The sequence below is a fragment of the Danaus plexippus genome, chromosome 30 (assembly GCF_018135715.1).
Source record: "Danaus plexippus chromosome 30, MEX_DaPlex, whole genome shotgun sequence".
Taxonomy (NCBI): Eukaryota; Metazoa; Arthropoda; class Insecta; order Lepidoptera; family Nymphalidae; genus Danaus; species Danaus plexippus.
The window spans coordinates 1,500,027-1,513,081 of NC_083557.1; the positions used below are offsets into that span (position 1 = coordinate 1,500,027).

General features: G+C 34.8%; 1 protein-coding gene across 2 annotated transcripts; it reads right to left on the reverse strand.

The window, feature by feature from the left end:
* Window positions 1-1,090: 1,090 nt before the first annotated feature.
* On the reverse strand, window positions 1,091-12,197 carry LOC116776705 (fatty acyl-CoA reductase wat-like). 2 transcript variants are annotated; one of them, XM_032669960.2, is made up of 11 exons: window positions 11,867-12,197; window positions 9,851-10,025; window positions 6,396-6,486; window positions 6,192-6,314; window positions 4,623-4,747; window positions 4,381-4,539; window positions 3,941-4,050; window positions 3,598-3,665; window positions 2,879-3,074; window positions 1,926-2,106; window positions 1,091-1,499 (listed from the first exon to the last, which is right to left on the reverse strand). In XM_032669960.2, the coding sequence occupies exons 2-11, from the start codon at window positions 10,018-10,020 to the stop codon at window positions 1,112-1,114; spliced, it is 1,611 nt and encodes a 536-aa protein (XP_032525851.2). In that variant the 5' UTR covers window positions 10,021-10,025; window positions 11,867-12,197; the 3' UTR covers window positions 1,091-1,111. The 2 variants fall into 2 exon arrangements, with proteins under 2 accessions (XP_032525851.2, XP_061381492.1); XM_061525508.1 differs by lacking the exon at window positions 11,867-12,197 and adding an exon at window positions 10,165-10,199.
* Window positions 12,198-13,055: the final 858 nt, after the last annotated feature.

A 13,055-nucleotide genomic window follows, 5' to 3' on the forward strand; every position in this document is an offset into this window, starting at 1 on the left:
ATCTGATTAGTTAAACTTAGTGATTAGATAAATTCAGTGATCGGCTAAACTTAATGATTGGCTAAAGTCAGTTATTAGCAAACTGAACTGCGACTGGCGGAACTCAGTGGCTGGCTATACTCAGTGGTGGGCTAAACTCAATGATTGGCGGAACTAAGTGATTTTCTAAAATATGATTGGCTAATTGCTATGCTTACGTCAGTTTGGCTTCGGCTGGACTCGGCTTGTGACATGGCGTTACAAAAGTTAACAGATTTTTTACTTAAATTGTGAAAATAACAAGGTACAAGACGTGTGCTGTCCTATGTGTATAAGTATGACAATTAAATATCCTATTAAACTGTTTATACAAGTTCCTAAACGTCCTAAACGTAAAAAGCAATTGTTACAGTTAGCACGCCGAGTTCCGCAGCTTACCTCTGATAAATCTCCGATATTCTTTTGTGAAGACCATTTTGATGTAAATAGTTGGAAGCCTCAAGTTGATGCTCTAACCGAATCAACTTGTCCTACGGCTCTGATCTTCCAAAAGTAAACCTTACCTAAAATTTTGTACTTAAATTATTGGCATTTTTGGTTTCTTTACATCTACCTAATTATATGGAAAAATCACATCCAATACGGTATAAGGGGTACCGTCGAATAATCTACTTTAGGCAGATTTGCACTATCGGCTTTTGAAAATTTAGGTATCCATATAACTTTAATGAAATCTCACAAAGAAGCACAAAACTAAATATTTTGTTTATTTTCGCAAAACGCAAATAACATACGATATAACAAGTCACTTTATTAATCTAAATGTGACGTCACACGACGCTCAATCATGGCCGCCTGCGTTTCGGTCCTTGTCACTCACGGACAAAACATCTGAGGCTACTTAAAAAAAATATTTAAAATTTATTTAACTAAAAATAACATATTGTATTTCTATTTAAACCCAATTAGCTAGCATATACAACATATTTCATATATTATTGTAACGACTGTCAAATAGCCAATTATCAAAGACGCTATAGTTGACAAAAAAAAAAAAAAATATATATATATATATATATATATATATATATCACGAAATAAAACAAACGTCGAACTAGCAATCACTTTAATATCACACAGAAGTTTGATAAACACCGGCGGACAGGTTGAAGAAATAAAACAAGCAGGCGCATGTTACTGCAACTAGTTTGTACAGCGCGTAGAAATAGAGGGTCAGGAACATGACGTTGGCTATCCTCAGCCACCATTGTTTCCTTACAGCGTACTCGTACTGCGTGACGTCGTCCTTGATAATGAACTTGCTCACGCCGTAGAACCACGTCATGAGCATGGCTGGCATGTCCACTTGTTGCATGTCGCACGTGAACAGCTCCTTGTCGGCGCTGTTCAGCTGGTCATAAAGTCCCAAAGCGTTGTCGTCCAGGAACACCCAGTCGTTGTTTGTGAAATAGACAAACACGGACGACACGGAATACACTTTCTTATAGACTTTTATGAATCTGAAAAGAAATATATACATAATTTTTTTTATTACACATCAGTTCAGATACGTTATAGGGTTGTTCAATTTGTTGTTAGCTCAAAGACGTTTCGTTTAATGGAAGACGTAAATGATGATTTGAATATCTTAACAATTATAAGTTAGACGTTTCAAAAGACTATAGAGGCAAAATAATGACAGCTTATTTGATAGCTATAGGCATATTAATTTTTTATTGGAGAATACAGCGTTTGAATCCGAGACATCCCTTATACTACATACCGTCGCTTTACTTACGAAGCCATCGTGTCCTTACGTAATATATAATTAAAATTCAGAACAATCGAACTGCCATTCCGCTTTCACCAAACAAATGTGAACCTAAAGCTAATATATTTGACTTTTGAACCTATTTCAATCAGACTGCTCCTGAGAGCCTACATACTGCGGTTTCTCGCCTATCATCACACAGACGCCGTCGATGATGTAGCCGGGTATGTAGTGCAGGAGCCAGGTGAGGAGGAGGTAGATCAGCTTGTACTTGGTCACCACGGCGAAGCTATGCCATATTGCCTTAGGCGACACCAGCGGCCTGGCTTGTTCCTTGACTACGTTGACTACATCGCCTGGAATAAAGCGTGTCAGTGATATCGAAGAATGTAAATTAATTTTAGCAGATGTTAGAGGAGCATTGCAATATATACATTATAATATCAGCTCGTTTTGATGCCATGAACCTAATAACAGTAGGCACTGGTTGCGATTGCAATATGTGGATAATATGTAGATTGGAACACAAGGGAAATATATGTTATTATTATCAGTTGTATACATATATAAGATATTTCCACCGATCGTGATCATCTCACGAACCTTAACTAGTAGAGATTTGAAATTTAGTAGGGATATCTCTTCCGCCGATTAGAGGTCAGCTAAGAACGGATCTTATGAATGAGGTGTTGCAGCGGCGCCAAAGATGAAAAAAAAATCCCGTTTTCAAAAATAGAACTAGAACTAGTGTTGACAAATGAAAATTTTAAATTTATGTATATCGTGCGACGCTAGTTCAATTTTTTCAATTTAATTCAAAAATAGAACACTAGTTCTATTTTTGAAATCCCGTTTTCAAAAATAAAACTAGAACTAGTGTTGACAATTGAAAATTTTAAATTTATGTATATCGTGCGACGCTAGTTCAATTTTTCAATTTAATTCAAAAATAGAACACTAGTTCTATTTTTGAAATCCCGTTTTCAAAAATAGAACTAGAACTAGTGTTGTCGATTGAAAATTTTAAATTTCTGTACATCGTACCACGCGAAGCGGCCGGTAACGGCTGGTAAGTATATATACATACATGAAGCTCTAGATCAACAAAATAATATAGAAATAGCTTACGGTAATAAATTGGATTTCGGTGTCCGGTGACGAAATATATTTTTATCTGTTTCTCCCCGGCGATGTAACTCTGATGGGTTTTCCAAGCGGCCACTATTAAGGCATTGTTCACAATGTCCACTGGCACGAAGTCCAGCATTATGTCTTCATCAGCATGCACCGTGTGGGTGACGCCCAGGGACACCCCTAAGACCATCTGTCGGTTTTATAGAGAACATAAAATGGCAACATTATTACGTTACGTAGGGTAAATAAACTAATAGTGGCACAATAGAACATAGACAGAGTTTTTTTTTAAATCATTAAACTAGCTATCGGATTTATAATCACATTAATAGAATATTTAATGGATCTTTTAAAGTGTTTTTATAAATTAATAATTTTATGGTAGCAGAATATTCATCGATATTTTTTTTTTGGTAAACAGTGTTCAGGAATATTACTGGTAGTGCTGCCATCTATTGTCAAGTGTCAGTAGTATTGCTTTGTTGGTAAAACAGACTTATTATAATTTTTTTGCCTTAAAAACAGATTATTCAATTTTTTTCTAGTTATATGAACCTAGCTAGTACGCCTACTGAAATATTTAAGTAATATCAAATATCATGAAAATCTTTGTAAATTTTTTCAAGCTTAAGGTGTGTATACACTTATGTACAATAATTTCTCGTCTAAAGCTCTGGTATTTAATATAATAAATGATGTGTATAGGATCTTACGCCGCTGGGCCCATACGCGTTCTTGATATCCACCCAACCAGGCACTGGCTCCTTGTAAGCGGATATTACTGGAAAAAAAAATTTATGGCCTATAAAAAAAAATATAATTGCTCTATAAAGCATTAAAACAACAAATGGAAAAAAAAGTGACAGCCCAATGATTGAATAGATGTAATTAATAATGGAAATGTCCTGGGATTGGTTAAATAATATTAAAATTGTATCTTAATTACGGTTATAAAAAAATATCTTATAGTGTAAGGGCTATTATTTCTCATATAGTACCTACGCGACATATCGAGCTAAAATGAAGTTAGGCTCGATCAACGCCAATACACCTTACCGATAGCTGGCCGCACTATGCAGACGGGAAGATCTGTGGCTGTCTGTCTCACAAGCTCTTCGGTTATCGCTTTCGTGAACGTGTAAGTGTTGGGCCAGTCTTTCCTCAATCTGTATGTTAAATGATTTTTAAGAATATATTTTATTAATTTAGAAAGCTTAGGTGACGTTATTATGAAGTTAAAATGTAAAATTCTTAACGGTGACCTAAAATTTACAATAAAATATTATCTTCGGAGTCCATCAACCCCATTTTTTGCCGCCTCACTTAAGGGACGTAGTTTTTAAAAATCAGCTCCTAAAAACCAACTTGGGAATTTAGATTGAAATCGGAATAATCGTGTTTTTTTTTTGTTTTTAGATGAAATAAAAATAATCTTATGTCACATCCTGCTTTCCTCGTCTTTTTCATTCATTAGAGTTGAAATTTATAGGACTAACGGTTCAATAACTTTTTCCAGCTGTTCATTCTCCAGATCTTCCGCGAATTGTATGAGAGCGTCTGGCGGTAGAGGGCTGTTATAGAAGTCTTCCTTTATCTCAGTCTTAATTCTTGATTTGGTGGCATGGGCGTAAGCGGTTGAAATATGAACCAGGGATCTGAAAACGTTTAATTACGGAGTGCGGTTATAGATTTGCGATATTTAATTATTATAAATAATAACAATATTTTTGTTACTAACTTCAGTTGCTTGCAGCTTTTCGCCAGATTCAGTATCTCCCTGGTGCCCCTGATGTTCGTGAGAGCGGCTAGTTTGATAGTTTCTTCGAAATTTATTGTTGCAGCGCCGTGAAAAATAATGTTTACCTGAACACGAAATACACGCGTGAAGCGCCGATTGAATGTTATAATGATTTTCATTAAAACCTCTTAAATGTTCTCATATATTTTTTTTATTAGACTTGATTGTGCTTGACTATCATTCCACCTGTTGGATAGTGGACATGAAGTCGTAGGTGGTGAATGTAGTGTCTCAGTGACAGCCTATTGACCCTTATCTTGAAGAGACCCAAATTATAACTCAAAGGAAACTGTTCCAATTCCTTGCTGTCAGCATAAATAAGAAGGAAGCATGTCGCTTCGTGCTGTGCTTCAGGCAGATTAAATTGGATTGAACCAAGTTGTGGTCACCAAGTAAGTGAGGTAATATTTGGCAGAGCCGGCCCAGATGTGACAGCAGTATTCCGCACACGACCGGACCTGTGCTTTGTATCAACAAGGAAACTGTACCAGCGTGAAGCTCTGCTTCAGTTGTGCAAGGACTCCGTGTTTCCTTGCAGCTGTCTTAGCTTTAAACCCAATGAACCGCCCAAAGTAAAGGTTCGAGGACCCCAATACCTAATAACTGAAGACGGTCAGAGTATTCCAAGGAGATAAGGTTAGAGTCAAGGTGAACGGACTCCTAACGGCGGTGAAAAGAGACACTTGCTTTGGTGGCGCTAAATTTCACACGATTTTCATCAGCGCATTCGGAGACTACCTGAAGTGTGAAATCTACACGCTCTACCCTGGCCACCCTTTCTTACTCTAATTGATTCCGACTGGGTCAGACAAACAGCCTCTAACAACTACTCGAAGTTCACGCTCCCTAAGCAAGTCTGAAATCCAGGTAACTAGACCATACTACTTGATAGAAAGCTTACTTATAAGGCTATACGCCAAACCCTGTTGAAAGCTTTTGAGATTATTTTTATGTATATAACAGCGCGCCGATATTGAATTAGTTTGATTATAAACCTAATAAGCAATTCACTTGATTTGTTTCATAAAAATCATGAGCGGCCAGTGCCGAGTAGCGTAGCTATTGTCACTGGCAGTGAGCACCGAGGACCGCCATTATACTTGTGACAGCTGTCAAACGGAGTGCACAAGTCTAACCTATTGGCTCGTCATCCATTTTCATGTTATTATTTGATTGTGATTTTAAATGCAGTTGTAAAGAAATGGAGAAAATAAGATATTGGACAGTACAAGTGTGATTTTATTTTGAGTTCCGATCGTTACAACGCCCATGATGGGTGTGTATAGCCAAGACCGCCATGAGGCTCCATCCTGACGCTCTTTTATATATTTGCTTAATTAAAACAATTTTTTTTTTTCATAAAAAAGCAACCAAGAGAGTAAAATAAAGAATAAGACAGTCTAGAAGTAAAAATTAACTTTAGTTCAGTGAAAATTTATAAGTTCTAGTGGAAAAGTTCTGACTGAAAGTATTTTATGATCTAGAAATAATTAGTCGTAATTTCTTTACCTCTTCGATAATTTTCTTCCGACTCTCTTCCTCGATTCCAAGATTTAGATCAACCACGTCACCCTCGACCGGGATCAGCTTGGACGCGAAGTCTGGTTGTTCTGAGCGAAGAATTCCATATACCTGTACAGTTTTTAAATTATTTTGCATAAAAATTTATGAAAGTATTTTAACTAAATGACGATTTTATGTTCTAAAGCCCACCGGATCTTCCAAAATTTGATTTAACCTCTGGATGGCTGTTTTGCCCTTCTTCGGTCGTAGCAATAGATAGATCTTTTTCACGTTGCATGTTCTGAAATTTAAATTATTAAAAATTACTAATTATGTACAATGTATACGAAAAACACAAGATAAAGTTGATTAAAAATGCTTTGTCAAGTGTTCTTCTCAGTCAATTGTTTTTAATATTTTGTGTTAGGTAGATTTGGTAATCGCAAAACCTCCTTTGGTAAACAGATGTTAATAGATCTCAGTCATCTATTTCAGTCTTTACGCCCAAGCTCGGACTTTCCAGATCGGTCCTAACGTAAGATATATCCTAAGACTAGTCCGACGATAACACAACAAATAAAAACTGTTTATTAAAAATTATACTTTTTTTCTTAAACGAAGAGACTGCTACACTTTATCACGTACATGATCCGATAAAAAAATATATTAGTACTTAGAACTAATATATTTTCCTAACAATTATATAAGTACATTTGTTTTGTTATAAAGATGAAAATAAATACGACATTTTAATTTACTAATCACATTGATTAAGACAAAATGCAAGATAGTTATCCGAAGATTTATATGCCTTTAAATATCTCATGTGCGTCTTGTCAATGTCTCCTTCCTCTGTATCTTAGCTTAAATAACATTAGTACATGGACTATACCTAGAGATGTGTGAAGTCTTAATTGTTTTTATTGTTACAAAATATATATTTAATTCTTCGACATTTATATATAAAATCATAATAGTTTTTTATGTCTGTTTCTCATCAAACGCCGAATAATCCTCAATTTAAGTCTATTGTTTGCGCCAATAGACTTTAATTTAAATCACATTTTAATGTTTTTGTATATTTCTGTCGATACACTTTTACAAATAAAATATAAGTATATATAAGTATAGACTATTGCATTTAAATGATACGTAAATAATTTGAATACCAGCAAAATTATGTTAATTAAAGTATAGAATAAATATAGCTAGGTGGTGGAGCCTAGCTGTGGTCAAACTCTGCAGATCGACCATGGGCTGGCTCGACCGGGGAAGTACCACCCTCTCACAGAAGATCGGCGTGCAGAAGTCCTTATACGGTAGTTTATACGGCAACATTTCATCCGATGAGTGAGAGAGTCGGTTGCTCTTTCCCTTTTCTCACCCTTTCCTGCCCTTTTACTTTTCCCCCCCTTTCCTCTCCCTCTACCTCAAATAAGGGTGGCAAAACATACGCAAAACTATGTTGCGGATGTTCATGGGCGACGGCACTACCTCCATTAGGTAGACCGTCTGCTCGTTTGCCCCTTTGTCATAAAAAAAAATAAAAATTTGTTATTCAAATTTGACGTGAAATTTAATTTAGATGGGCTACTTGATGAAATAAAGTCTTTAAACCGTTTACAATGTTAACTAAGTAAGCGGTAAGGAGTGTCAGTATAATGTGATTATTAATTACTTACTTACTTAATAATACTTACAAAGTAAAAAACCCTAGACAAACATTATAACTCCAAGTACAATAACATTTTTGGAATGTTTGACGAAAGTCTAAACATTTTGTTTCATCACGACCGGTGTGTTACAAATCAGTCCATGCTCCGTGACCTTAGTAGAAGTTTACTTTAACAAACTAAATACTTAGCGTTTCCAGTATTTCATTCATAAATCCTCACACTAATAAAGTTCGAGCCGTATATATTATGACACATACGAATGTTTTTGTAACCCGCATGTCATAAATAATTGAAAAAAAATATTTGCACCTCATTAAACTATATCACAATAGGAGCAAATCATTAATTAAATTAAAAAAAATTAACATATCATCAGTAAACAATTTAATTTTATTAATGTAAACTTAATTTACTTTTAAATAAAACTAGTGTTATTCGGATTTACTACGCGGATTTTATTATTTAAAAACTACATAATCCCGACGTTTCGGTTACTTTCGGTTACTAGGTGACACACCTCGTCTGCCCGTGATCACGGTTGCCGAAACGATCAAAGTAACCGAAACGTCGGGATTATGTAGTTTTTTAAATAATAAAATCCGCGTAGTAAATCCGAATAATACTAGTTTTATTTAAATGAATACTCGCGAAAATCTTAGATCTCATTAATTTACTTTTATTGATATAAATAATTTATAAAAATAACTATTCCACACGAACAAAGTCACGAGCATGGCTAGTACTATATCAAATGTAATTCAACTAAACTATGACCAAGTTAATAGGTGTAAATTTTTTTGATGACGTCACAATTGTCAAAAATTATCATACTATATCATATATACTACAATATTTTTTTTGTCATTCTTATGTATAAAACATCAAAACATAAACATACATACATCTCAAAAGTATGTTAAAATTATAAAAAAATATATATAAAGTTTTTAATATAATATTAAATAATTACCTCAAAAGGATAGTACCTATTTAGGAGCAAGGCAGCCCGATTTTGGGATTATTTAGTTCTTGGACATTTATCAGCTAATTATCATTTCCAATTCATCTTACGTCAGACCAGTCTAAAGCCGTGATTAAGACGAAAACTTCTCAGTTGTCGGGTCCATCGCGTTTCAGGGAGAGGAGCTTCAACCTAGTGACCTAGGTGTAGGTTTAAGGGGTCATATCCCCTATCTGACGGTCATTAAGCGCTCACCTTCATCGTCCAAACTTCCCTCTCTACCTAACCAAATTTGAAACGAACCTACTAGGGCTGCCTTCGAAGTAATATTCTAAGAATGAATTAATGTTAGTTCTGGACAGGCCCAAGTCGTTTAGTAGGTTGTAGAGAGATTGACCTTGATGGCAAAATACCATACTTTGGGGATGTTTGTTTCCCAAACAACAGTAAGCTCTATAAACACAATGCGCTTTAAAATTCGCGAATATAGAAATATTTCTGGTCTGGACGCCGACGCACAAATAGTCCTTTGGGACTTTTTATTGTTCTCATACGTATCCATCATTACAGTCCATTGCCGTTTTAAGGATAGTGAGGTTGACGTTTGATTTTAGTCCTGGTGTCTACTTTCCTCCTTCAACGACCATAGATAGCTCGTTTATAGTTATTTTTTTTGTGCACTGGCTACCAAAACACTATCGCGACCACGCAAGTATTGACCGCTATGAGGCTGTATCCTTCATCCTACCACTAAACGCTTATCAGTTCAAACTGCCATTCCCCAGATGTAGCAAGTTTTTTCGGTACCTTTATCCCATCAACCAAATTACTCTGACCCGGGAGAGTCATTTGGAACGCATGGAGATAAAATTTAAGTAGTGCTGGCTTTCATCATGAATTAAAGTGCGGCATTTAACTGCTAATGAGATGCAAAAATCTCCCATGTCTAACCACTCACAAATTAAATTAATAAATACGAAAATCTAACCAATATAAATCAGTGCTGAATTTATAGAAGTAAAAAATACCTCAGTATCTTCTCCACGAGTTGCTTCCCAATGAAACCTGAACCACCGGTGATGAAGAGGACAGCCCCATCGTAGACCGTCACGACTTCAGAATTCCCGCTCTCTAGAGCCTGTTTCACTCTTAAAGACTTCTCTAAGCCTTTCTCTTCTATCCTTCTTGCTATTTCCATTTTATCTGGAACATAAAATCAATCTAGCTGTTTTTTATAAAGCGATTTTAATTCACATGTTCCTTTACTAAGATTTAATTAATTTATTTATGTTATAATTATATTGCAACGACGTTTTTTAGTATGTGATTGTGACAAACAAACCGAGTACATTACACCAATGTGGCAACGAACAGAATACAGTAAGTGAAGAGTAAACAATAACAGAAATAAATTTAATTCATGAATAATTATTACAGTGAAGCTATTTAAAAATTTAAATATTTTTTTTTTGTAATGTAAATTTAAATAATTATATTATTAAGAAATCATCAAGTCGTTACTTTCGCATTTAACTAAATGACATTGCGTAGGTAAAAATCAATGACCTGATTTACACATATCTTGACTAGATAATATATGACTTAGACATCAGAGACTGTCATCCGTCACGTTTTAACATGATTTCTGCTTAACTGTCACTCCAACGTTGTGAAGGTGGATATTAAGTGGTAGGTGGTAAACGTGCTATCTCGGTAACCTATTCAACCTTATCTTGAAGACGCCCAAATTGTAATTTGGAAGGAAACACAGACGCTGGCAAACTAAATAATAATATATAAATCTATTACGATTCATATAGGTCGGGTTAAAAATTTAAAACTCTATTAGATAGCGCATCCGTAAGTTATCGTCACGTCACGTCTTGATCACGGTTTCCGCAATATACTAGGTACGAGCCCCGGCTGCGCTCGGGCCCATTACAAATAATATAAAATAGCTTATTTAATTTTGAGAATTTTTAAACTTGTATTACGATAACTTTCAAATGGTACGCCCGATTTATATGATTTAAAAAGTAGTTTACAGAAACTAATGTAGGCTTGAAAACGAAGTAATTTATTTTGATAAGACTTGATACCGTATTTATGTAAATAGCTTTCCAATAAACGCTTTAGGAATGCCAATCTTTAAAAGATGTAAAATGGATATAGTATGTTATCCTTAAGGTATAGACATATGCCATCGCGGACTTTTCTGTAGACCTATATAAGATACACAATTCCACCATATATTATTTTGTTATATCACAAAGACTTAGGGCAGCGTTTACGGTAAAAGCTCTAAGACGGCTCATATTTTCTCGACATCTTCTACAAATATCGATAATGTACACACAAGTAAATACAAAAACTTAACAAATTATATACTAAACTTCCTCGAGAACCACGCTATCGAGTGGTGATGACTATTTGATAATCGTTGCAGTAGTTTTTCCGTTTATCGCAAACAGACAGACAGACGCGGCGAGGGACTTTGTTTTATAATATATATTGATATAGTTTATTTTATTCATACATTTTTATTACATATAAAGGCTTTTGTCATCTGTCTGTATATGTTTTGTATAGCATATACCCAGAGCTAGAATATGAGTCAAATTTTTATACAATCAAAGCAACGCCGCGGTCACAATCTTGTTTAGTTAACAGTACATTTAGTTCAACTAATGTTTCTTATAAAATATTTATAACACTATTGCAATGAATATTTATGGAGAAAAATCTTTTAGTATCATCAAGTTAAAACCCGCAAAGGTATGTGGTTTTGCCTAATAGTCTTATAGTTGATGTAACGAAAAGGCAATCTAATATATATATGTATTGTAGTATTATAATTTACAATTTATTCATTGAGACGAGTTTACAGTGATAAGTTCCGAGGGCGACTGTCGACAGAAATATAATAATTTATTTATTTAGTATGTAACATATCGAATATCGGTTGTTTCTAAGTGCCAATATGGAACATATAAAACGTAGGCACATGGTGATGTACAACGGTAAGCACACAAATAAATACATACCTTTCTTAAAATCCTATTAATCTGATTCTGACAAGATAACGTTACTATATATCAATACAAAATTTAAACACTCTATGCTTTGTAAATCCTATAAAACTTCTGATATATTAATTTTATTTGACAAACCAACGGATATAAGCAAGAGCGTATGACACTTTTGATGCACATAAATTAATAAAAGGTCCCGACATTAACATTTCGTTTTATAATTTTATTTACAAATTAATTAATTATTAAATTGACGCAAACGGGTATAAATTTAAATACATTAAAGGTAATCCCTTCCACAATAAGTCATTCAATCGACATAGTTACGCGTTCGGTTTTACGTGTATTTAATTAATGTGAATATTTTTGTTGATAGACCCCAACGCCACAGCGCCGCTGTCCAAAAACTTGTAAATACATACATCTTGAATAAAATTTATCTTGATTATTAATTACTTATGTTTTTACAAAAAATAAGAATATGTCGAAGCAGAAATTGTACTCTTTTATATTACCAAAAAAATTTAAAGCTTATTTTTTTTAAGAGGAAATATAAAAAATTATCTTTAAGTATAGACTATTTTATGCTCGTGTTTTTTGTTAAAATCTAGAGATCCTGTATTGCACTTGCTAAATTATATTATTGATAAACTCCTGAGACAAGTTTCTTAATCAATATAAATATATTGCTCACGGTTCCTCGGGAAAACAACATCCCAAAGACCATGCCATCAAGGTCATATCAATCAATCATCAATAAATACTACGAGCTCACAAACGAACTCACTCGAAATAGGTTCGTCGTGGATTTGTACGGATCGAGAGGTATAACGGCAAAATCTCTCTACCACCTACGAAAAGACTTGAGCATGTCTAGAACTAATCGATTCATTCTTGGAACGTACTTCGAAGGCAGCCCTAGTAGGTTCTTTTCAAATTTGGTTGGGTAGGGAGAGGAGCTTGGACAGTGGAGGTGAGCGTTTAACGCGCGTTAGATAGGAGCCCTTAAACCTACACCTGGGTCGCAAGTCCCAGGCACTGTTGAAGCTCCTCTCCCTGCATCATGGACCCGGCACCCGCACGGTGAATCCATTGAATGCTAAGAAGTCGTCTCAATACACTTAATGTCGGTTTGTACGTTTCATAGAAAGTATTGTAAAATTTTATATTATACAAACTACGTATTTTATATATTTCACAT